At 39.5% G+C, this 27,828-nt stretch overlaps 1 protein-coding gene across 1 annotated transcript; it reads right to left on the bottom strand.

Moving 5' to 3' along the window:
• LOC143292694 (85/88 kDa calcium-independent phospholipase A2-like) lies at window positions 1-27,808 on the bottom strand. Its single transcript, XM_076603204.1, has 17 exons — window positions 27,701-27,808; window positions 24,546-24,725; window positions 23,099-23,200; window positions 21,605-21,820; window positions 19,475-19,652; window positions 16,930-17,120; window positions 15,400-15,493; window positions 12,795-12,977; window positions 11,412-11,527; window positions 10,366-10,514; window positions 9,061-9,173; window positions 7,356-7,509; window positions 5,999-6,149; window positions 4,535-4,671; window positions 3,701-3,855; window positions 2,056-2,223; window positions 1-534 (listed from the first exon to the last, which is right to left on the bottom strand). Exons 2-17 carry the CDS (start codon window positions 24,656-24,658, stop codon window positions 313-315), a joined length of 2,442 nt encoding a protein of 813 aa, XP_076459319.1. The 5' UTR covers window positions 24,659-24,725; window positions 27,701-27,808; the 3' UTR covers window positions 1-312.
• Between the last annotated feature and the right edge of the window lie 20 nt (window positions 27,809-27,828).

Raw genomic sequence — 27,828 nt, 5'->3', positions numbered from 1 at the left:
GCAAACATATTTGATTTGTTATCAAGTTGATTCTTGTACATAAATCAAAATCTTGAAAGAGACAACCCTTTTATTGCCATGTGCATGATGCACACAGGACCTCGGTGTAGCATCTAATCCAAAAATACTAGCACCCAGACCACCAATCAAGGCCCAAAGAAGGAGGGGAGAAAACATTCAGTTTCAGTTTCTAGGTGGCGTCAGAGTAAGCAAGACAGATCCATGTAAATAAAAAATAATTAAAAAAGAAAAAAAAAGAAAATGAAAATAAGGAGGAAGTAAAAACTGCGGTCCATGAGGAGGAGGCCTCTCTCAGTCTGTGGCGCGCAGGAGGTTGGCCAGCTCGTGGACGCGGTGCCTGTTGGCGACCATGTAGCAGTGGGTCTCCCACATCATGTTGATGAGCGTGGCGTGGTTGTGACAGTCCAGCGCCACGTCCTCCGACAGCTGCGGGCTGAAGCGGAAGTGGGGCACATTCAGCATGCTGCACCACGCCCGGGCACGGTCCACCACTCGGCCCTCCGCTACAGAAGCCTGTTTGGAAACAATGCAAACGTTTTGCATACCGTCATCCACAATCTCAGAATCAGAATACCTTTATTATCTCACAGAGAAATTAAGTGTGGTGAAGTCTGTGATACATACAAACTATAAGCAAAATGGTAAAATTTGGCATACAACATGTACACAACAAAATAACACTCAACTCAGTCATAGCAAAACAAGTCTGATAATTTTCCATCATTTAAAACACACACTTGCACGTGCGCACGCACACACCCGCCCGTATGCAAGCTTCCCTGCACACTTATTGTATATCACATGCACAAAGTAATTAAATGAATATAGTGGTGAAATCAATATAAATATTCATTACAGGCATATAAACATCCATTTAAGTCATAAAAGCACCAAACTACATCATCACTAAGATCTTTATAGTAGAATTAGACATCTCAGCTCAAAATCAAATTCAGAAAATTAATCAAAATGAAAAAAGATTATATATATAAAAAAAAAAAGAAAGAAAAAATCAAAATGAAAAAACTAATCTCCTGATTAAAGTTTAAAGGTCCCATTGCCTTATCATGGCCATCAGGACAGTGAATTCGTATTCACTTGTGTCTAGAGCTTGGCAATAGGGAGAAATCACCCCAGTAGATTTTCTCCCATTTCCTAACCACAATTGTTGGTTTTGTTCCGTTTTCTGACCACTGAAGTTGGTTTTGTCCTGTTTCCCAACCTCTCTAGCCATCTCAGGGATTTCAATCTGAGGACTCAGGGGGCTTGTTGTCCAGGGAACAAATTTTGATACCATTTAGTTGCTAAGAATGTTGTTTTTGATGTCTATTTAGATATATTGATCCCTGATTTGAAGTTGCTGCTCAGGTACATTAACTCACTTGTCAAGGAAAAACAGACATTCAATGATTATATCTTGAGCATGTAAGTATATCTCCATTGTTTTTTATTTATATATATATATATATATATATATTTTTTTTTTTTTTTTAATCATTCAATATTTTGAGTCATTGTTCTTGGTTGTTTTGAATCGTAGTGTTGATTTGGTTTCTGTATACCATGTATTTAACAGAAATGACATAGTTGATCTTTTGGTATTTTCAAGACAGAGTGCTGCATTGATTGATTTACATGCTGGAGCAATCTATCAAAATAATACTCACATAAAAAAGATGAAAAAATAGAAAGAAAGAAGGAAAGAAATAAGTGTCCAAACACAGGGTAAGAAATCACAATTTCTTTGGAAGTATATGTTGTACAAAAGAAGACAGAAAATTAATGTTATTAAGAAATCTGACTGAAGTGGAGTTTGATAACCTACTGTTTCAGTTTCAGTTTCAGTAGCTCAAGGAGGCATCACTGCATTCGGACAAATCCATTTACGCTACACCACATCTGCCAAGCAGATGCCTGACCAGCAGCGTAACCCAACGCGTTTAGTCAGGCCTTGAGAACCTACTGGCATAAAACTATCATGGTAAAGTTGTTGAGGGACTGAGTCTTGGTTACTTCTAATAAAAGAACACATACCTGGTCAATAAGCATGCGGCTGAGTGACAAAGCACCTGAAACAGCTCGATAAGCATCCAGAATTCCCTCCGGTCGGAACACATCCACATTTTTCACGTCTGACACAGGGATGCGACCTGTGCCCAGTGATACCACACAGCCCAAGGGCTTGACTTTTTCATCTTGACCCTGAAAGTCAACAACATCAACAATCAACACGTTTTTTTAAAATTTTATTTCATATTTTATATAAAACAGAAAGAAATCCAGGCAGTATGACAAGAACAGAAATGCACAGCAATGACATGTCATTCTGCGACAAAGCTTTCTCATCAGAGAGAGTTTCTTTTACTCAGAATCAACACTTTGATCTAGACAGTACTTGTATATATTTCAGTGATCTCCCACCACCTTCCATATCAAAACCGATACATTAAAATCTTGGGTAGAACAGGCTCTTAGCGAAATAAGTCTACAGCTGCATTAAAGTTGTCTAACCCAAGACTTTCCTGTATCAGTTTTGCTGACAAAAATTGTGAAAGACCACCACTTGTACCAAAATATACAAGAAAGTTAAATCTTTCGATTCGGAGTATAGAACTCCACTACATGTAGGCCTGTCCAGATTCAAAGAATCTTTACCAGCAAAGGCTTTCTTACAAATAAATGGGAAAGCAAAACAATACAAAGACATGACAGCCTAAATAAAACTTCAGTATTTGAAAGAATCACATAAAGAACGTTCTTCTTTTTCCTCATGCACATCATACTACAGTTCAACTATCACATGAAAAACTAAGACTCCAGTTTCTTATTCAGTGGTTCAGACATATTGGCAATCATATGTACCAGTTAAGGCAGACAACAAACTAACTGATGTAAACAGTAAGGATACCAATTGTATGCATCAAGTTACTCCACACACAAACACTCGCAATACTTGCAGTCAAGGGCAAAGGACAGACAAATACATCCAGCCAAAGAGCAGTGATGAATATAAACCAGAGACATAATTAAACTAATACTGAATGTTTTAAATATTTTAAATATGTAATTTTTTCCACATTTGGTAACAAAAAGTGGCATTTTTTCCAGTGATGTCAATAGTGAAAGTTTCTTGTGATGTTAAATAATATGCACTGTTTGTGTGTGTTCTGAAAACTTATCAGATGTGCTCCATTTTTACTCTCATATCTTCTGGTCTTGTTATTTTTTCTGACAAGGTTTACTCCAGCTGCTGCACAACCAGTGATGTTTTCAAATACAGGAACTTAAAAAAAAGAAAGTGAAACATTTATACTATGAAAGTCAAGCAACAAAAAGACAGAGAAAAAGTGTACTGACTTCAAGTGAAACACTTATACTATGAAAGTCAAGCAACAAAAAGACAGAGAAAAAGTGTAGTGACTTCCAGTGAAACACGTATACTATGAAAGTCAAGCAACAAAGAGACAGAGAAAAAGTTTATTGACATCCAGTGAAACAAAAAGTGTATTGACTTCAAGTGAATCACTTATACTATGAAAGTCAAGCAACAAGAAGACAGAGAAAAAAGTGTACTGACTTCAAGTGAAACATTTATACTATGAAAGTCAAGCAACAAAGAGACAGAGAAAAAAGTGTACAGAAAACCGATTAAAAAACAAACAAACAAAAAATCCCTCACCGTCAGACGAAGCCCAACATTGTACTCATGGACCTCGGTGATCATGTCCAGGGTGGGGTTGTTGGCCATGAGACCTCCGTCCATGAAACGACCAAACGCTCGGAAGTAAGTGGGGGCTGCCCCAGTACTGCGTGCTGTTTCCCAGATCAACTGCTCTGTATGTGCACATGAACACACACACACACACACACACAAACACACACACACGTGCGCACATGCATACGCGCACACACACACACTCTTAAGGTGGACCAAAGCATGACATTTCACACAAAAAAACATCAAAAAATCTGTTGTGAAGTTATGTTTGTATTTGGTCAAGTAATGTGTCTAGAGAATGCAGGGGAGACTGTATGCTACTGGAATGTCCCTAGCAAATAAGCACATTTTGAAAAGTTAAATGAACATTCTTAACTAATAGGAATCAGTCTCACAGGTTATATTAACAAATCACATCAGCATTACCTCAATATACTTATGACGACTGCATTGGTTATGTTGAATTTACATCTGTGCAACTTGCATGTGCCATTGTTATAACTGGTTGTCATTATTGACTGTGCTGGCTTCATGGAATCTAAAATGATGTTACTCATTATGTGTTGGATATAGATCACGTCATGCTGACTGAGAAAGGAAAGAACCTTCTTTGCAAATGAGAAAAATAAACATGCACACAAATTTATGCTTTTGCTTTTCCTTCTGCTGGTCCAAACGCAAGGTAAAAAGAAACCATGTCCCTGTCCTTTTAAACTGTTTAACTGGTAATAATGCATTTAGCTGCATAGTGCAAAACTGTATGCTATGTACAAATTATTCATCATCATAACAAACCATCAGGTGGTGTCACGAGAGGGAATCGCTTTGAGTCATCGCTGTCACTGTGTGGTTCTTCAAAAGGCTGCTCGTAGTTACGGAAAATGTGTAAAGCAGCTGGGTATTTGTCTGCTAATGTAGCTGTCACCATCACTCTGCATCAACAGAAAAAAAAATCAGAAAAAAAATCAGTCAGTTAAACGAAGTTGGGGGCTGGGTTTTGTAGTTTTTGTGCTCCAGACTTTGGTATGTTTTGTTTTCCATATGATGATAATGAATGATGATGTGTTGATGTCTGATGCTGCTGCTTTGTGGATCCATTTAGGTTTAGGACTGCTTGATCATGCTGCACACTCATGACACATCCCAACATGAACCATGCTGAGAGATAACAGACACCTGCAGTGTTGGTCAGGATATCTGAGCAACATTCCGTGAAGTGGGAGACTCTCAACTGTGTGGAACCAGTCTTCCCATATGAGTCCATAGCACACTCCACACTGGGTAGGAGCTGGCCATGGGCTGAACAAAGCCGCCTCTGATGGGCTTCAAACTCACATCCTCCCTGTTGTCAGTCCACAATGCTAACCACTTCGCCACAGAAGCTGGTCAGTAAAGTGAAGTTTGACATGCCATGTTAACTACAAAGGCTGCTGATGAGATGGAGAGAATGAAAACAAGTCGGTGGATAGATCAGTAGAAACAAAAATTGTTGTAGCAGAAGAAGGAATCTTGTTACAGGTCTTCAAGCTTAATCAATTTCTTCGCAATTTTTCTGTAATGGCTGAAGCATTTATTGTGAAAGTGTGGTTTACACTCTTGTGCAGTCAATCCAGAAAGGCTTTCTGGAAGGGTCACATCAATTCCTATATAATTGCCTAAATCATGCCAACAGAGCTATAAGTTCGCCAGAAAATAACAATGAAAAAACAACAGATGGATACAGATACAAAAATGCATGGACAACCAAAACAGGGTGATAATATAGACCAACTGGTTTATGTAAACATAACAGAAACATGAATGCTGCAAATCAAAAGCAGTCTGAGAAGATTCTTTAGTGTTAACATTTTACTTTGACATTAAATTAAATCAATGACCCACATGAAGGAAAGAACTATAAAATCTTACTGGTTCACTTTTAGTTCAAATCCAAAGAAGGCCACTTACTTGTCAGAGAATAGTTGCTTCATGAAGGTGCAAACAGTATCTGTCACAAAAATGTTGGTCACTACATCTAGAAAAGGTTCTGATGTATTGCTAGCAGGGCACAAATGCACACACAGACAAAGACACAGACACACAAAGACAGACACACACAACGACAGAGATAGAGACAGACACACGCAAACCCACACCCCACCCTCACATGCACACACGCACATACACACACACACACACACACACACACACACACACACACACCAAAGCACACACACTCTCTCTCTCACATACACATGATGCAGAAAATCAGAAACATACTTGGGAGACTTGATGTCAGACATCACAGAGGTTTCCCCAAACTCCCGTTTCAGCATGGCTTCAAAGAGTGCGCTGTTATAGGGCCGGCTGCCTTTGAATACTTCATCTTTCATTCTTACGTACAGTCCTTTGATGTAGGACAAGGGGAAACCTGCACACAATGAAAGAAAAAGAAAAAATGCGAAGTGAAAATGGAAAATAACAGAGCTGAATGGTTTTGTTTTGTTTTCCTTTTTTTCTTTTTTTTTTTAATATATCCAAATACAGTTGTGTCTTTTCCCATAACTGACCCCTCCCATTCACACACACGCACACACACACACACACACACACACACACACACACACACACTATCAAGTATCAAGATTAAATCATCCTGTCACTCCTACTGGAGTATGGAGGACTCCTACAAAATATTGATTCCATGCCCAGAATAAATATTTCCAAATACACAACAGTCAATAAAAGTTGAGAAAACAAAAATGTATTTTTTTTATCCCAAGAGTATCTATTAATAATAAAAATAATAATAGTCATCATGATAGACAGTATCTGCAAATTTAATGAACTTACCACTAAAATGACATTTTTGCCTCTGAGCATATTACAAAACATAAAAACCGATTTTGGAGACAAATATTTTCTAGGCACACACCTTTTTCGCAACTGATCATACTTGGACATTTTATTATAGAAAGGAACTCATCTACACAAAAATGAGTATATATATATGTCCATATAAAATACAAAAATGTTATCAAACAGAAACTGAGCTTTACGTTTTGTGTATGAAACAACTTTCATTATATACGCTATCTCTTTTTTTTCTTTCATGTGCACAGAGTGAATTAAAACTTATTAAAAAAATAATTAAAAGAATAAAAAGAAAAGAAATTGAGCTGTTACAGAAACCAATCATCATGGCAACAAATCAGCTACAGAATCGCTCTTTTGTCACAACTGATATCTGTGTGAAATTCGGGCTGCTCTCCCTAGGGATAGCACATTGCTACAGTGCAGCACCACCTTTTTTTTTCTTCTTTTTTTTCTGCCTGCAAGTGCACTTGTTTTACTACCAAAGTGGATGTTTTCCACAAAATTGTGCCTGGGACAGCCCTTTTGTTGCTGTTGTTCTTATATTATAGGTGCGTTATGTGCATGCTACACATGGGACTTTGGCTTATCATCTCATCCAAATGACTAGCATCCAGACCACCACTCAATGTATAGTGGAGGGGGAGAAGATACTGGTGAGTGTGGGATTTGACCCCGTGCGCTCATATTCTCTGGCTTGCTGTGTGGATGTGTTACCACTTGGCCAGCACTCCACTCCCTTACTAGTAACGACAGCACTGACCTTTGCCTATCCCAAGGGCCAGGATTCCCCCAGTGCTGGTTCCTCCGATCCAGTCAAAGCACTCTCTGATGGGCTTGCCCACCGCTGCCTCTATCTCCATCAGCATCTGAATCAACACTAGGCCTCGGATACCTCCCCCGTCCAGGCTCAACACCTGAAGATTCCATGACAACAACAACAACAAAGTGTTCAGACTGCCCATGACTGAAAGGAAACATGGGAGCATGATGAGAGTGATCATGTGATGCCTCTGTCAAAAAAGTTTGATGTGACTGTGGTGTGGTGTATTTATGGTGTCTGTGTGTGTGTGTGTGTGTGTGATCGAGTGTGTGTGTGCATGAGTGTGTGTGCATGCGTGTGTGTGTGTCTCTGTCTGTGCAAGGGTGCATGAGTGTGTATTAATATTTGTATTTCTATGCACCTGAATATGCATGTGTAAATGTACATGTCCATATATGGGCTGTTGTTTTTAAATGAAAAGCTTGAAAACAAGAGGAAAAATCCATGGCCTTTGCAATTATTCCCCCAATGGTATTACCTTAGAAAGAGGGATCTAATGGTAAGCCCCTGACAGAGAGGGCATGAGGATTAGCAGTCCCTCAGGAAAGTCTCTCACTAACAAACACCTCTACAATAGATGAAAGCTCTTGAGTGGTTAAAAAAAAAAATCCTCTTACATGTAACAGTTCCACTGAAAGAATATGGAACGGAGGATCCAACACACTAAATCCATCCTGTTACAGAAGATTATACACTGACACACTCTTTCCATCACAAAACAGGATACACACACACACACACACACACACACACACACACACACACACACAAAAGCATATTCCTCTTGTCTGAAACTCCAAGCAAATTGAATCCACATCACAGAACACACACACTCTGAAACCACAGCACAAGCTGGCAGCTGAATGGTTAGAACACTGGAGTTTCAATGTCAAAATCCTGGGTTCCATCTGGGAATCAGAGCTTGGTGGATCAAGGGAGAAGATTTGTCCCATCTTCCAGGTTAACACGTGTGCAGACCTGCTATGCCTGAATTCCCTTCATGTGTATGCACATTCAAAAGATGAAACACATCAGTAAAAGATCCCATAATCGATGTCAGTGTCCAGTGTCAAAAAACGAACAAACCAAGCATGCACATCTCCCCAAACCCGAGCGCTGCTGCTAATACAGTGCAGTAAAAACAGTCATACACATAAAAGTCCACCTACAGATCTAAAATGTGAGTGAACTGAGAGTTGCAGCCCATGAAAGCAGAACGAAAGAAAGAACAGAACAGGATGACACAGCACATTCCCTCAGAATGGCAGTGCAGGGAATAGACTTCACATCACATCACTGTTGTCTGTGGCATCAAAAGTATAAAATTCTACATTTCAAAAAATTTGTTAAAAACAAAAACAAAAAACAAAGCACACTCCCACAGACTGGTGCTGAATGAAAGACTTCACATAACAACTTGTGGTATCAAAAAATGATATTCTACATTCAAAAAAAAAAAAAAAAAAATTTTAAGAAAAAAGAACAGAAAAGAAAAACAAAGCACACTCCCTCAGTTTGGCACTGAATGGTACAGACTTCACATCACAACTCTGGTGATTTCTGTATCAAAGTATAACATTCTACATTTTTTTTTAAATTGTAAGAAAAAAGAAAAAAAAAGAAAAGAAAAACAAAGCACACTCACTCTGTCTCCTATGTTGGATGGGATATCCACCATGTCCAACACCGACCCTGAGCTGTTGGTCACCGTGGCGTTTTTCCCTGACCCCGTCGCTGACAGCAGTTCGTCAAACATGGCTGCACACAACACAATCAGTTTCTGACAGCAGTTCGTCAAACATTGCTGCACTTCTGACAGCAGTTCATCAGACACAGCTGCACACAACAGATCTGGAGGCAGTTCATCAAATACAGCTGCACACAACAGATTCAGTTTCTGACAACAGTTTATCAAATATCACTGCACACAACTGATTCGTTTTCTAACACTCATTCGTTAAACAGCTGCACACAACAGATTCAGTTTCTGACAGTAGTTTATCAAATATCACTGCAAAGAAAACTAAAACAAAGCCAGAACAAAAATAAAACAAATCTGCATTTATTTTATGCATAAAGAAAAAGAGTATCAAATGAACTAACTATAAAAGAAACAAACACCCGCTCATCAATAATACAACTTAAAACACATGCATCAGCAAAATTCATGTTACATTCTTAAAGAGAGAGAGAGAGAGAGAGAGAGAGAGAGAGAGAGAGAAGTAAATGTTGCACGAAATTCAGTAAAATGATGAATGATTTTCTTAATTCTTAATCTGACCTTAACAGGTCAAAAGATCAAGGAATCACCTTAAGAAGTGGTACTCAAACACATCTGCAACACCAGATCTTAAATCCAAGAGCTTGATATGATCACAGTGGGGATGATCTGTGTTTTATTGTTAATCTTTGACAACTGTTTGAAGACTGTTGGAAAATGTTCAGGCTTGCTACATTCCACACTCAATGTTTATGCCAGATCAATTAAACACTAGTTAATTCATTCAAAACAATATATATATATCTTATAAAATCTCTTAACCTACATTGGATTATTCTTCTTCCTCTGTGTTCATGGAAGCAACTCCAACATTGACACAAATCAACGAGCGAGCTTTTATGAATCGGACCATTTTACTCCTGCAATTTAGGCAATCATTCTCTGTTTATCAGGGATTTGCAGGGTAGAAATGTTCGTGTTTCCATAACCCACTGACCCCTTAAATTAACTACAGCATTATTAACATGCATGATTGATCTTTGGCATTGTACACATGTGAAGAGGACTGAGGAATATGTTGATTTCCACCCTTTACCCACCAGGTGCCGATACCCATAACCTTCAGATTGAGAGTCCAATGCTCTAACCATTCTGCTGTCCATGCCTGTTGTATAAGACTGAATTTTACACACACACACACACACACACAAAAGAAGTTTCCCCCCTCACCTACGCTATCCAGCTTCATAAGGGTGGACATGGCTTTGTCGGGGACACCGTTGTGTGACCCCTCAGCGACGCACCCCGCCAGGCACCCCTTAACCTCTTTGGTGCACCGCTGGGCCCCCGAGACATGCAGCAGGTACAGGATCAACTCTCTGAATGCACATGAACCAAGCACTGACAGTTCTGCAGTTCTCAGGTGAAAGTCTCATTGTAATTTTTTTTTTTTAATTGAAATGTGGAAGTTCTCACATGAAGGTCTTTCTGTATATTCATGGAACATATGCACAAAGTACAGAAATATGGCAAAATCTCAAGTACAGAGTTACATATTCTTAGCTTGTGTTTTAGGAACACCATCCTTAAAAAAACTATAGTATTTTGTTTTAGATGTAATAATACTAACAATGCAAAGAATGACAACTTTTTGAACAGGAAACTCACATTCGCCTTTCTTTCTTGTTTTTTGTCCAGCTACAAAAACTTAAAAGGAAGCAATGGCATCCAGTAATTTCTGTAAAGCTGTTTACCAAAGGAAAGAGAAATGACATTTCATTACTTGGAGGAAAACTAATGAATCTGACAAATTGATACACTGGAATCTAGTAATGTTATCCTGCGGATCAGTACACACACATACTGTCTGGCTGAATGTTCAAAAGGTTAAAAGTTCCATGGCCTTTCATGGCACTACTGTGTTTAGTGTTTGGCATAGGAAAGCAGGGCCCAATCCTCTCTTTCCACTATTTCAACCTTCCCCATCCAAAGTGTGGTACCCAATCACACCTGGGTGGACAGAGGAAAATCGGAGTAAAATGCCTTTCTCAAGGGTACAGCAACAGTCCAAACCAGCCCCTTGAACACTGGTTACCAGTGAACACTGGATCTGAAGACCAATGCCTAACAGATTCTGCTCTACAAAAGTGAAGCACTTTATATCACTCTACAAAACTGAAGCACTTCAAACCAGCCATTAGCTGCAGTGCCCAATGTCACCATGACCCCTTCCCCCCCTGACCCCCTCCTCCCCCCACACACACCCTCCTACCAACCTCTCCATGCGATCAGAGATGGTGGCCAGATGGCGAGGTGACTGGTTCTTCACGTTCCTCACGTTGGGGTCAGCGTTAAACACGATGAAAGTTCGCACCAACTCAACATTGTCCTCCTGAACACAGGGACAAATAAAGAGAATAAATAAATAAATGGATGAATGAACCAACCTGATTTATATGGGGCCTGTAGAAAAATTCCACACTTAGTGCCACCCACACACAAACATGCAGAGACAGAAACACCAAGAAGCAATCAGATGCATGCACAGTAGACAACACACACACACACAAACACATGAGTTACTCTGCTGCCTGGAATATAGAATTGCATTGTTCAGCCACTAGACTCAAACAGGGTGTAAATTTTTTAAACCTATTCTATGTGGCAAAATAGTGTAATCCAGAACTAAATCCTTTGTGCCTGAAAACTGTAATTCATTTCTGTGTGTGATTAAAAACAACAATCAGAAAAAAGGCAAGACTTTAAAAAGAATCATGTGTGAAGACCACTTATTTGACCACAGACACTATGGAGTAGAAAAAAACCCTCTTCTGTTGTGTACCCATGTGGTTTTCCTGTTATCATACTATGCCATGTTGTGACCTCAGTCTTTAAAACCTGACCTTGAATTTCAATTGCGGCCATGCTGTCATCATGGCCAGTCACATATGCCACATTTGATAAAAACTGAATTTAAGATATGAGTTCCACGGAGGTTTTTCTGTATTGCCCAGTAATGATCTTGACCTTGGATCTCTCATTCTGCTTACCTCTGGGGATTACTGGCAGGTCTTATGCTTGCCTACCATCCCACCTGGGTTCCTATACTACTTGTGCTTACCAATAAATTTCAAATGCTGAAGTTTACCACCCACCCACGCACCACCCATGGTCACTTTATGCATCTGAACAAACAATTTTAAAAAGCGCTACAACTCAAGCTACTAAACAAGACCAAGTGTACAATGCAGGTCAGAGGTGTCTGATTCTCTCTCAGCTTAATTAATGCCAGGATATCTTATGAGATTTCAGCCTTTCCAAATAATGGAGTGGTGGCCTAGTGGTAACAGCAATGCCTAAAAAGTGAGAGCATCTGAGCACATGGGACTGAATCCCACACTTGCCACTATTTCCTCCCTCTCCACTAGATATGGAAAACTGACAGATATACCTATCCAGGTTCCACCCCAAAACACACACACACACACACACACACACCAACAAATATGCACACACATTAACACAACCATGTGTGCGTGTGCACACACACACACACACACACACCAACACACACACACACACCAACACACACACACATGTTCACGCATGCACACACACACACAACACAAACACACACACACAAAGAGACCCCAACATACCCTGACTGCCTTGTGGAGCACAGTCTCCCCTTCCCCGTCCTGCACGTTGCAGTCTGCCCCATGACACAGCAGCGACAGGATGCAGCTGTTGCGTTTCTCTCGCATCACCAGCAGCAACGGGGTCTCCCCATCTGCGTTCTTCACGTTCATGTTGCAGCCCATCATTGACAGCTTCGACACCATCTGACACCACACAGCAACATCGTAACACATTACCATCAACAGAACGACACGAGCTGTGAAGTAAGTGACCAATTCCTATACGAATAAGACATTGATCTAGCCATGGCACACTTAAACCATAAAGCTTTCAGGACACCCTCTCACAGGGTAGAACTCCAAGTCAACTTCACCTAAGAGGTAAGTCTTGTTTAATCAGTCAATTATTGCACCTGGAGGGAAAGAAAGAAACAACGTTTAAGTGGAAAGGTGAAAACACAAGAATTTTTTAAAATTACCTACATTGTCTAACCAGCAAAATGATTATAAAAAAAAAGTTAATAGGAATATGGCAATTCTCAAATTATGTATAATACATTCTTTATCTCAGAATGTGTATGATTATGCTACATGAGGAAAAAAATTCAACTGTAAGGGTGCAGATACTAGTATCTTTTGAAACGCCTAACACAGTCTTTGTAGCAAAATGATAAAAAGCAAAACTGTCTATGTGTACATGTATAACATGTTTACTGAATAAAGTTTTGTTCAAACCAAAACAAAATAAAACAAAAAAAACAAGATGAGAAACAAAACCAAACAAAAAGACATGAACATTCCATCACACAAGAAATCTGCTTAAACAGAATGCTGATTTGTAAAAACAATATATCTTATACAATGTAAAGTTTAAAAACAACATGCTGATCCATATAAACAACATATCTGATGAAAAGTTTTTAAAACAACATGCCAATTTACAAGAACAGTGTATCTCAAACAAGTGTAGAATTTAAAAACAAGCTGATTCACTAAAACAATAATCTGATACACTGCTAAGTTTAAAGACAGCATACTGAATATGGGTTGCGAAGCGATGACGTCACAACCTTTCGCTTTCTTCGACAGCGCGTGCCGTCCGCCATCTTGAGGGTTTACAAATGAAACAAGATGTTGTTTACATAGAGCTAAGACCATGCCTTCATACTGCTGGATAGTCAAATACATAGACAATGGAAGAGGGGATGTAAAAATAGGGCACACTCACAGATATTCTAAAATACCCACAGTCAAGACAAATCAGGGAGAGAATGTCCGCCAATTTTTGCAACACATTGGTGAGAATGGATCGCACAGATCATATACGATCATGTCTGTATCAGCGATGGTTAGGTTTCTATTTAGTGAGAATGGATAAAGGTGGATGTATTATATATATATTTTTTTTTCTTTAAACACACGTTCAAAAGCATCTTTTAAAAATCTCTGATAACAAGCACTACTATGATTTGTGTCCTAAATGATATGTCTATGTTGTGTCTCTAATAAAAATTCCACTATGAAAAAAAATAGGGATATTTTTTATTTCATAATATGCTATCTCATTGCTTTATGCAACACTTTATATTCAATGGAGGAGTGTCAAGCAAAAAAGAAAGGAAAAAAGGTATTTAACTAAAAAGAAAATGGGTAAACAATATGAGGTTGGAAGACCCTCACAAAAAAGACAGTTGTGCATTTCTTTATCTTCTATACCTCAGATTGGATGAAAGGATTAGATTAAATGTTTAAAAATATTGAAAGAATGTGTATCACAGTGTATGATTCAATTGTGCAAGTGTGTATGTTAAGAAGAATTTAAAGCAAAATATATACCATTTCTTCCAACACTAACCCTCTTTTGGGGGTTTGTATTACAATCATACATCGTGCAACTAACACCTCCTCACACATATTCACACCCTTTTACAAGAAGTACAACTTGCTAATCCATTAATCTCCAAAACAGACATCCAGAATCAGTCATTCACTGCAAACTGCCTGATTAAGAGTACGCATTGTAAACTTCCTTTGCAATGACAACACCTAAGTTGCTGTCCGGGTTACAAATTGTTTGCAGGGTCCAACTGATTTGAATTTTTTTTCAGTCCTGCTGGCTGTAAGCAGTCTTGCCAAGAGCAACAGAATTATACAAGTCCCCAGTACTCTGTTGGTTGGAGATTTGAATTTCTAAAACCACTCTCTCTCTTTGCTATTCCGTATGGATCTTTGCTGCGAATGGTGGAAATTTTGACAATTGTAGCATTCTCTTGCTTAATTCGGTAACATGTCAAGCGTGACACATACTATGGAATATCATTTTGGATGAAAATTCATCTTTCGATCAACAAAACAGCACTCAAACAGCTGACAAGAGTCTATTCCTGTACTCACAAAATGGCGGAGGCGTGCGGCTGCCGTGTGTTATGCGTGTGCAAATTTTCGCAACCCATAAATGATGACAACATTTTTGTTGTTATAACTAGTTTGAAGTTTCACAGGCAGTATAATGAAGACGATGCTGATTTACAAAGCCAACTCATCTGAAACAGTTGTGAAATTTAACAAGAAGCACATAAACAGCAGTCAAAGCACAAAGAAAGTAGAAGTCTAACTGCATGTATACCTCCTCTGAGCAGGCATGGTGCAGGGGAATACGCCCCATAGCATCTTTGGCATCTTTCTGGTCTGGGTGTTTCTCAATGATTGCCTCCACAGACCTAAAAAAAACAAAACAAAAAAAGCACACTTCTCAGTCAGTCATTTTCTGATCTTGTCCAGTCAACACTACAAACATTTAAGTGTGTTTGGAATAATAATCATAAGAATAATAACAATGATAATAATAATAATACAAATAACTGTACATTTATTATAGCACTTTCAAACTTCTCAAAGCCCTTTTCAATAATACATTAGTAAGAAATACATACACACACACATACACAAACACACACACACTCACACACACACGTACACACTCGCAAACACACACAAACAACACACACACACACACACACTCGCACACACACACACACACACATTTGTGCATGCACATAAGTGGATGCAACGTTCCTGGAAAACAGCATTCAGCGCAAAAAAGGATGGTTTGGAACGCAAATTCATGAAGCACACTGGATTTGTACCAGTGAGGTATGAGGCCTCATATCTACCTTTCTAAGCAGGTGTAATGTGGCACATAAGAATCAATCTGCACACTCTGACACTTCCTTTAAACTTTTCTTGCAATCATGGCCTGCAACTCCCACATTCACTCATATGTATGAAGTGGGCTTTTGTGTGTATGAGCCTTTTTAGCCCACTATGTAAGCAACCATACTCTGTTTTCAGGGGTGTTACTGAAAACCCACTGAATGCTGAACCAGACTGCAGGATCTTTAATGTGCATATACTGACTGTCTGCATGCATATAAACATGAAGGTGGTTCAGGCACAAGCAGGCCTGTACATCTGTTGATCTGAGAGACTGGGAAAATCCCTATGAGTAGCCCACAAGGCACCACGAACCAGATTCAAACCCAGAATCCTAAGACTGAAAGTCCAACACTTTCATAACCTGGCTGTTGTGCCCATCCTTCTTGAAACTGAAACTGAAAAGTTCCCTGTCACCAGCCGCCATGGTGAAGTGATTAGCTTCGCCAACTGATGACTGGGAGGATACGTATTGATCCCCATCACAGGTGGGGTTTTTTTGGCCTGTGGCCTGCTCCTTCCAAGAGCTGAGTGTGCTATGGGTGCAAATGGAAAGACTGGGACTACACAGTTGAGGGTCATCCACTTCAAGGATGCATCTTTGAGAGTGCTGCTCAAATTTTCTGACCAACACTGCAGGTGTCTGTATCTCTCTGGAGTATGCCAGGATATGTTATGAGAGTACAGTATTGTCAAGTAGTCCCAAACTTAAATGGTCCCCCATAGCAGTACCTTCATCACCCCCATCATCATTCATCATCTATGAAATACAGAAACAAACAAACAAAAATCTCCCAAATGCTGGGGCATCAAAAAAATAATAATAATAAAATAAAATAAAAGGAAAAGAAAGAAGAAGAAGAAGAAAAAAAATCCCTGTTACAGTGTTCTCCGATTGCCTGCTGTACAGCACACAGGAGTGAAGAGAGAGAGAGAGACTGACCTGATATCCCCAGCGGAAACAGCAGCATGGATGGGCAGAGTGCTGGTGTTGGAGTGACTAGGGTCAGCACCGGCCTCAATCAGCACCTCCACTGCTTCTGGAACCTTCATCTGGCAGGCCAGGAACAGGGGAGTCTCACCTTTGAAGTTGGGCAAGTTGATCACAGAAGACTTGTCATAGTCCTTCAGAACCTGCTCACATGGCAGATTTCATTTTCTCAAGAAAGTGTCACTGTATTCGGACAAATCCATGTATGCTACACCAAAATCTGCTGGGCAGATGTCTGACCAGCAGCATAACCCAACATGCTAGTCAGGCCTTGAGTGCATGCATATATATATTTATGTACCTATCAGAGAAGATTTCTTCTGCAGAATTTGCCAGAGGACAACGCTTATGTTGGCATAGGTTCTTTTTCAGTGTACCAAGTGTGTGCTGCACATGGGGCCTCAGTTTATCGTCCCATCTGACTAGATGCTCAGTTTGATTTTTTTGTCAAACCTGGGAGAAAGGGTGATGCTGGGATTCAAACCCAGACCTTCACAGACACAGTATTGGCAGATATGCATCTTAACCTGTTGCCTGCATAGTGATGTGAAACTTTCACCCCTTTTCTTGCAGTGTCCTACAGGACATAACTTTCATGTCCAGTTTTCATCAGCAATTCATGGCTGATAGTTTCAGGGAAACAACCAACCTTGTTTCTCCCGGTCTTCTAGAAAGTTTGAAGATTGTTTTCATCCTTAGACTTCTTCAGTCTGCACTGTATGGCTCATTGGCAGTCGGAAATTCCAAAGTCACTTGCAGACATGGTTGGTCAAAATGGAGTTGTTCAGCAAAGACTGATCTCAGCTCACCCCCGAAAACGGAGTATGGCTGCCTACATGGTGGGGTAAAAATGGTCACACACGTAAAAGCCCACTTGTGTGCATACGAGTGAATGCAGAAGAAGAAGAAGATCTCGGCTCATTTTTTGAAGGTTTGAAGCCTTAGATGTGGCACAGGAAATACAGAAAGATATGGACAGTGGGGAAGAAAGCCTGTGTAGTGATGACGGTGATGATTCAGGTCAAGATATGAATTAGAATGAAAAGTCACCACCCACTTGCGACACAGAGTGAAAGTAACAGTGATTTTTGCCAGAAACTGATCAGTCTGTGTTTGTAGCAGGCCAAGTAAAGTAACAGTAAACATGAACCAGTTGCAAGCACAGGCACTGTGATTTTACATGTGTAGATGGAAAGGGAAAGGAGATAAGGAGAGAGATGGTCAGTCAAGCTCGCCAACAATGGGGCAGGGAGCGTGATCAGTTGGCTAGGTGCCAACACACAGCATGCTGGCTAGTTTCTCATTCATCAAGCTCTGGTGTAATACCGGCCACAGGCAGCCAACGAAAACAAATCTGACTCAAAATTAATTTGTGATGCAGAGAATTTTCAATTTCATGGGAATATTCTTTGGCTCAGATACTAAAACAACAACATCAAATCAAGCAGAGAAATTATAACTTTATCGCCTGCATAAAGTACAATATATGAGCAATAACCATGCAAATTTTCAAGGAGATATCTTTGTGTATGATGAAGTGCATGTTTTTTTTTAGGTGAAAAGCCTGGGTTTTTCCTCCACACACAGGAATAACAAACTTGTCAGAATGTTTGGCAGGCATGGGGTTTGCCATTCTGCCATCTTCCTCCTAAACAGAATTCATGACAGAATTCATCTGAATAAAAAAAAAAAAAAGGTGATGGAAAAAGGGGGTGGGTGGGGTGGGGGGTGGGGGGCTATCCAAGTGTTCACACATATGTTAACAATCTCAGAAGCATCAAAAAGAAAGAAAGTTTCAGAATGTGCACATTATCAAGCACACGTGCAAGTTTCATTCCACACGCGAACAGAACATTCAGTGAGACAGAAAAACTGAAGAATATGAGAAAGAGAGAAGAGAGAGATAAGTGAGCAAAACCACAATACAGAGTGAGAATAAGAGGAGACAAGACAAAATGACTTAGAGGGGCGAGCGAGTACAACATACATGCACTTTATCAATATTATCATACACCTCCCCCAAACAGTGTAAGGCTGCCTGGTATATGGCAGGGTAAAAACAGTCACACACATAAAAACCAACAAAGCACAGATGAGTGAGCATGGAAGTTGCAGCCCATAAACAAAGAAGAAGAATAAGAAGGGAGAAGGAAAATATAAAAACAGAGGAGGAGAAGGAGGAAAAGAAGAAGAAGAAGTGGAAGAAGTGTGTGTGTATTTATGAGACAGAGAGAGAGAAGAGAGAGAGAGAAGAAGAAGAAGAGGAGGAGGAAGAAGAAGAAGAAGAAGAAGAAGAAGAAGAGGAGGAGGAGGAGGAGGGGAAGGAGGAAAAAAACAGAAGAAGGAGAAGAAGAAAAAAAAGAAGAAGAAGAGGTGTGTGTATATCTGCGAGAGTAAGAGAGAAGAAGAAGTAGTGGAAGAAGAAGGAGAAGGAGGAGGAGGAGGAAAAAAAGAAGGACAAAAAGAAGAAGCGCACATCCTGATCCTAACAACTGACCGTGATGACCAGAGGGCAGTAGATGAGGGCCAGATGATAGACGGTGTTGCCCTGCTTGTCCACCAGGGTGACGGAGGCCCCATGGCGCAGCAACGTCTCCAGGCTCAGTGGCTGCTTGCCCAGCACGCTAGCCATCAGAGGGGTCACGTGGGTCGCTGGGCACGCAGAGTTGATCAGCCTGCAAGGTTCAAACACCATCACTGGCATGGGGGACTCAGACGAAAGAGAAGCGTGGGAGTAATGGCCACTGAAATGGCCCAGATTATGGGGGCAGCAAAAATGAATGAATAAATGAAATAGATTACAATGAAAGGAAATAGAATAAAATGAAATGAAATGAAATAAAACAGAAAATTTCAAATCAAATTAAATCAAATCAAATTAAACTAATAGAATAAACATCATCAACAACTCCACAAACTTTGGAAAAACAGTACAAAAGAAGGAGACATGAAACAGCAAGGATGTTACTGTTAGTGTTTGTTTCTTCTTTTTTTTAAGGATAAAAAAAAGATGAAGAAGAAAAGAACAGTAACTGAGACCATTTATTTTTTTTGAAAGATATTGAACTATAGGTAATTACAAAAAATATTATCATTATCATTATCATCATTATTATTATTAACAATAATACATTACGATGATTATGCTGATGATTAACGCAAATTGACACTCACACCTCCCAGACAAGGGGGCTCATGGTGATTACAATAAAAGTTATACACAGATGAATATATATACATATATATCATTACAGTATACCATAAACAAACAAGCATGTGCACACACAAACATGCATGCAAACCTACGCAGCCAGCTGAATTTAGAGAAAGATACAGAGAACATGTGAATCAGCAGATGATCACAATGAGCGGGATAGAACACAAAGATAAGTAAGATCAGTCAAGTACTGTGGGGATGTACCAGAAAAAAGTACTGAAACACATGCAAGGAATTTTGTGATCAATTCTCTGAGCAAAAGGAAACCAATGGAGTTTAGCTAGCAGAGGTTTAGTGTGGGTTTTCTTGGAATCCTTGAAGACAAGGCGAGCTGCAGCATTCTGAACTTTCTGAATTTCATCAATCAATAATGGCGGAGATCTGGCAAGAAGTGAGTGACAGTAGTCAAGGCGGGAAAGAATCTGGGAAGTGACAAGACTTTTGGTTGATTCAACATTGAGGACAAGTCAAACAGAACTTAATTTAACATAATTACAGGTACACAATTTGGCAGAGTTGGTCGTTTGTTCTTTCACTGAGAGTTTATTGTCAAAATGACACTTAAGTTTCTAACTGATTCAGAAAAAATGACACTGTGCAGCTCCATGGGTTGTGAACCGCCACCATCACACCTCAAGTGTCGACTCCATGCTGACACATCTACAGTGGCCCACCCTAGCAGACAGAAGAAGAGCAGCAAGGCTGACCACCTTCTTCAAATACCATCGTGAAGAGGTCAGTATCAACACCCCATTCAGGCCCACACCAAACACCCCAGCACGGTCCACAAGACAGTCACACACAGAGATGTATCTCCTCCCGCCCTGCGATATGAACTACAGGAAGTATTCCTTCTTCCCGAGGACTGTCAGGGACTAGAACAGCTGCCTCCAGAGGTTATCTCCTCAACCTCAGTGGAGTGCTTCAAGTCCCGAATCTGACTGACCAGCGCACCCCACCCCCTGCCCCCCCTCCTCCTCTACCACCACCACCCAACCCCAAAAGTCCCCAACTGCCAGTCCTACAAAACAACAACCCAGTTAGTGGAAACCCCCCAGTTCTATACACATCAGAACCATCAGAATGATGATGGTGGGTGTTTAAAGAAAGAAGAAGAAGAATCATGACAGAATCTGTGTAATTTTGAGGTTTCACGAGAACCTATAAATGGTGCCTCTGTTTTTCTATCATTCAACTGGAATTTGTTAATCGTCATCCAGAATTTTACATCAGTGACTGACTATAGTGCACTGGGTTATGCTGCTGTCAGGCATCTGCATAGCAGATATGGTGTAGCGTATATGGCTTTGTCTGAACGCAATGGCACCTCCTTGAGAAACTAAAACTGAAACAGAGACTGATCAGACTATCAGTTATACACTTTCTTTCCACCCATTACTAATCTCTTACCCATGGAGTTCTTTCTGCTCCAAAGCCACATGAAACCCGATGAAGGCAGCAATATGGACTACGTTCCAGGTCTGACGGTCCCGGCAACAATCACACAACTTCTGAAGCACATCCTCTGTCAGGTGCTGAGCACAGCATCGCCCTAGTATCATCATGGTCTTGCACAGGAGCTCATAAGTCAGTCTCGCTTCCACCTCATTTGTTTGACGAAACAAACTGCAAAAATAAAACAAAAATTAAAATAATAAAAAGACAGATTAAAATTTGCTTTAAAAATCACACACATGAAAGAAAAAAGAGTATGACAGAAAGATAAAATGACTGTGGTGTATTGCAACATGTTCCAAATAAAACAGTGTTAAATCACACACACACACACACACACATACTCACACACATGCACGCACACACTCACACACACATTGACTGATGACCCTTCCGCCCAATGCCCCGCCTTTCCACTGTTGGTTGTTTTTGAGTGTGTGTGAGTGCGTGTGTGTGTGTGTGTCTCTTTCTCAATACACCCCATTCCCACGTCTAATCTATCACCCATTCCCTAACATCCATTGTATGAGTGTGTGTGTGTGTGTGCTAGCCCATGCTTGTTTTTATTAAAAAGGTTACCTTTGTCAACTGAGTTGGTTTCTTGTCTTTTCCAAATAAAAATCTCAGAGAAACATGAGAGACAGAAATTGAAAAGAAAAAAAGGGGACGACGACAACAATGATCCTGATGACAATTGTGTTAGCAAAGACACTGACAGTGATGACACTGAAACTGACATATGTTTACTGTATTTCACATGAGACGGATCATTACAATGCATCGACCGACCTCAAATTCAACATTGGAATCAACAGAAACAACAAAATTAAGGCAAAGTGTATAACTAACCCATGCTTTCTCCCAATCCCATGCTTTCTCTCACTTTGAGAAAAATCGTGAGGAGTGTTCTTATGTCTTCTCTCACTTTACAAGAAAGTGTGGAAATTGTGGGAAAGTGTGAAGGTTCCCCTCCCACGCTTTCTCTCAACTACAAGAAAACATGAGGGGGTGCCCACACGCTTTCTAACAATGTGTGAAAAAGCGTGGGAAGTCCCCCTTATTCCTATCAAAAACATTTTTCTCTGTCACAGGCATCAGTTTCTTGTCTTTTCTCAATACAAATCTTAGAGAAAAATGAGAGAGAGAAAAAGAAAAGACACATTGTGAGAAAGCGTGTGGGTGCCCCCTACATTTTATTGCAATTCAAAATGTGGCAGGGGAACGACCACACTTTCTCACAATCCCACGCTTTCTCGTTAAGTGAAAGAAATTGTAGGGGCATCCCACACACTTTCTCTCGAAGTGAGAGAGATCATGGGATTGCGATAAAGCATGGGCAAACACACCTTGTAAAGCTGTATTGAACAGACAATAAACCAATGAGAAAAAGAACAAACCCATGCAGACAGATACAAACACCACTTAGAATATTTCAGGAAAATACATCACCTGTAGTTCTTTTTAGCTGGTCCAACACTGGCCATCACACACTCCGACAAGCCAGGCTTTTTGAACAGGTACATGCATTCATTCTGTTGGACCATCTGGGAACTGAAAATTAACATAAACATTTTCAACAAGTCAGCATGATAAACCGAAAAATCCACACAAATAATTGAGATAAATCATTTTATATCAACTAAAATGCTGTGATTATTGCACCTGGCCAATATAAGTTTTATTAATTTGGTGTAATCATTTAATATTTATCTTAATGAATGGCCATGTTCTAAATATTTATTGTTTTTTCACTGTTCTTGTATCTAAGACTGAATGAAATGCTATAGTTCCCATCTGGTCTTATCAAGCCAAAAGAAACACCTATGTAGATATACAGACAACAAAGATGTACCTTATCTTGTATGTTAACTTTGTTAATGAACTTTGAAACTGTATCTTCATGAAAATGCTTATAGAATGGCAGGTTAAAGGTTGTAATCATTCACATGCTTATAGAATGGCAGATTAAAGGTTGTAATCATTCACTTATAATAATAAACACTTGAAACAATCAAAAATGGATACCTTATTGTACTCAATAATTATTTAAAAATTAAGACAATATAAATATATGCCAACCATTATTTTCACATTCAGTAAAATGAACAAGTATCAGTCATCTGTCCCAATATATACCATGGAACAGTTCCAACAGCCAATGACTACAACTGCTCCAATCTATTCTCACAAGAAGGATTTTGATCACTTCATAAGTCTATGCTGCAAACAATGTGTACAAAAAAGCACATGATTATAAAAAAGGTGTTTGTGCATATGTATATATTTGTGCATGCATGTGTCTGCGCGTGCATGTGCGTGTCTGTATGTGTGAGCATGCATGCATACAAATGAATGGATGATATGGATATTTATAAAGTGCCTATCCACACTAAAATATTAAGCTCTAAGCACTTTACAATCGTGGGGTCATTAACACAACAGGCTGTCCACCTGGGCAGAGTCAAATGAGAGCTGCCTTTGGGCACTCATCACTTGTTTCCTGTGTCATTCAGTCGGGTTTCAGTGATGGACACACACCCACTCACACACACATGCAACGTTTTACGTGTATGACCATTTCTTTGAATATTTTCTTTGAAAAACACATACATATATACATACTTATTTAGTTATTACTTTGAGAACAGCAACAACAACAACAAAAAACTTGGATAAATATCATTAATGTCATGTTTAAACACTTATAATATACACAGACACATACTAGACATAGAAGTTTTACAAATACGTACAAATGCACACACAGACATAGAGACACAATGACACACACTGAACAGAAACGACCAGTCATGGTTAGATCAGAAAGATCTCTCAAAAAGACCATCAGACAAGACTAACCACAAACAGACACACTGCACACAAGACTTTTCCTTACGTCTGGAAGGTCTCAAAGTCCACCTGCTGGACCTTGAATGGAGAGATGGTGGCCTGGGCCATGTTGATCATCCCTCCCACTGTGGTGGTCAACTGCTTGAAGAGCCCTGCCATTGTGCTGACAGTTCACAGTCACTTGCTGGATCTCTGCTTCACAGTCCAGCACCCTCTACTGCATCACCTTTAGAACAACAGACCACATTGCACAGCTGGTCTTATTCCCTTAAAACTAAGCACCTTGGAAGTTACAGCCCTGTTTGTTGGATTTTCAGTTTCAAAGATGTGTCAAAGCATGCAGACTGATCCACACACACTGCACCTGTTTAAGAGATTGATAGATTGGGTAATTTGAAATGATTATCATTGTACTATTTCATTATCATTATCAGTATCATCATTATCATCACCATCACCATTATTATCATCAAAAGACATAGGATCACTGTCCAGCACTATCTACTGCACCACCTTTAGAATGACACAACGCATCAAGCAGCTTGTCTTATTCCCTTAATTTAAAACTAAGCATGTTAGAGTTTCAGAATTTCAGTTTCAAAGAGTTGTCAAAGCATGCAGACTGATCCATTTTCAACACAACTGTTTAGAGATTAGGTGCTATTCAATTCATATGATGATGATGATTATTATTATCATCATCATTATTAGATTAGGTGCTGCTTAATTTCAATGATGATGATGATGATTATCATTATTATCATATTATTGTCATTATTATCATTATCATTATTACAGTCATTAAAGGGCATAGGATCACTGTCCAGCACCCTCTACTGCATCACCTTAGAATGACACAGCATCGCACAGCTTGTCTTATTAAGTTAGAACCTAGCATCTCAGAGCCCTGTTTGGAGATTAGGAGCTATATAATTTCAACATCATTATTGCCATTATTATCAATAATATCATTATAATTAGTAGTAGTAGTAGTAGTAGCAGCAGTAGTAGTAACATCATTGTCATTATCGAAGGGCATACAATCACTGTCCAGGAATGTTCACCTCATCACATGACAACAATTTGCATCACACAGCTTGTACTATTCCATTTAGTCGAATGACTCTTCACAATGTTAAGGGAGAAGAAAAAGCAGAGAGGGTCAAAGGTCCAATACTAGCAGCAAAGAACACAAAACACTTCTGACATGAGAAATAACTTTGGATATCATATTTGTGAGGCCCTGGTAGATGGCATAATTTTCCACTATATGTATTAATGGAACAAAACAATTCAAGGGTGGATGGAATTTTCAGTCCCTTATTGAAAAGTACCTAAAAAAAATAACAAACAAACAAAACCATGCATGCTGAAATTAAACACGATGTGAAGGTTAAGGTCACTACAACAGAACAAAGCAGACTGCCTTGCAACAGGGCATTTTTAATAACACACTGCTGTGATTTTGACCTTTGGTCTCTGACTTCAATTTCAAGGGGTGTTATGGCTTCAACTTATCACAACTTGTGAAATTTAATTTAAAAGGGTTTGTCACTTTGTGGCTAAAATGTATCACTGTGTATACAAATTATCATTTCATGTTGGTAAGAGGTGAAATAAAAAGCCCTGCTGTTATCATTATGCCATGTTCTGACACTGATTTTGACCCCATAAACTTCAGTCCTTCGACATCATTGAAAACTAAAGGGTCACAGCTACCCAATGACTGTGGTGACCAGTGATGGGGTCCTACAATGTCTTATGGCCAATTGCCTGTGCAGATGTATGTCAGATCATTGAAATTACCTCACGATGAAAAAATCAATATCCACAACAGGTGTAAGGGCTCCTATGGAAAGAAAATGTCAATAGTTTGTTGGCAGCTGTGAATACAAGAACCCTCCAAAAGTAAGAATGAAACACACACACACACACACACACACACACACACACACACACTCTTACATACTTATAAGTTTAATGAAAGATATTGATTTCTGACTTCAGTCCATATGGACTCATTTTGAGTGTTGACCAAAACACACACACACACACACACATCTGCTACCGGCTGATATAAAATCATAATGAATTACCTGATGCTATGCAACATTAAGTGGAAACCCATAAGGGATATCAGAAATATTCAAAATTGTAAAAATGTTATTGTGCACACCACTGAGTTTTTGTGCCACTGCAAGACTGCGTTTTCCCTACACCCCTCTGCATCCTGTGCATGGGTGTATGAGTGTGTGTGTGTGTGTGTGTGTGTGTGTGTGTGTGTGTGTGTGTGCATGTGTTTGTGTATATGCATGCATACACAGAACTCCACACTAATGGCATGCAAGGCATGCATATTTACTATGTCAGTAGTTTGACCGGCCTATGACATTCATTTATTTTATTAAGACTTCTTGCTTAAAATGACTTCATTTACTTTTTGACCTCTTAATTTCAGTTGTGGAAAGTCATGTGGCCCCTGTTTTTACTCACCAATGTGAAGCTGTGTGTGTGTGTGTGTGTGTGTGTGTGTGTGTGTGTGTGTGTGCGCGCTCGTGTGCGTGCATGTGTGTGTTTAGGAATACAGACTGTTTATTGCAAAAACAAAAGCTGCGCTGACTTCAGCAAAGATATATCTCATGATGTCACCATGTTTTAGCAACAGCAGAAATCAGTTTCTTTCAGAACTACACACACAAATAATATTAACAGACTAAAAAAAAGAAAATATAAACATCCTAAAAGAGCTTACATAATAACACAAGCACATGTTATCTGATTCAACAGGATAGAAAAAATAAATTGCATACACATGTGTACTTAAATGGTGACATGAACACACATCATGTACATATGCACTCTCCGTATAGTGTACTTACAAAAATAATTATGTGGAAAGTTGTCCAACCTATTTTGTCACCAACTGTAGTATTTTGCTTTATATAATAATAGCCCTCATTTCTTTCTACAGCTATCGGATTGCCATTTTACATTCTTTAAGACTTTCATCAAAAACTCTCTTAATTAACACCTGTATGTCTAAAAAGGTATGGCTGGTTAGTCTATTATTATTTTATCGTTTTTATTGCTTCTAACTCTGAGCATCACAGCTTGGTGAGCACAATTTTCATCAGCGCCGTTAATCGCCTCCTATCTTTTATGATCAACATAAATTAACAATATTATTTAATTGAACCCTACCTCCCCTACGCAGTCCAGAAAAAGCTGAATGCCCTGTCTAAACAACTGAGTCATTGGACTGGGTTGTTTCGGCAGTTGACATGGTCCTCACACCGACTCAGGAAGCAGACGATTACTGAAAGGGGCAG

Source organism: Babylonia areolata, chromosome 18, assembly GCF_041734735.1.
Source record: "Babylonia areolata isolate BAREFJ2019XMU chromosome 18, ASM4173473v1, whole genome shotgun sequence".
NCBI classification, from domain to species: Eukaryota; Metazoa; Mollusca; class Gastropoda; order Neogastropoda; family Buccinidae; genus Babylonia; species Babylonia areolata.
This window is presented reverse-complemented; position numbering and strand designations above follow the sequence as displayed.

Bases quoted from the DNA above. Each gene is read 5' to 3' on its own strand.
- LOC143292694 (XM_076603204.1), bottom strand. From the start codon at position 24,658: ATGGCAGGGCTCTTCAAGCAGTTGACCACCACAGTGGGAGGGATGATC. The intron at 7,510-9,060 runs GTGAGTGTGCTT...TGGAATCTTCAG, and splicing joins CATCCAACATAGGAGACAGA to GTGTTGAGCCTGGACGGGGG. The intron at 3,856-4,534 runs GTTTGTTATGAT...GTGCACATACAG, and splicing joins TCTCGTGACACCACCTGATG to AGCAGTTGATCTGGGAAACA.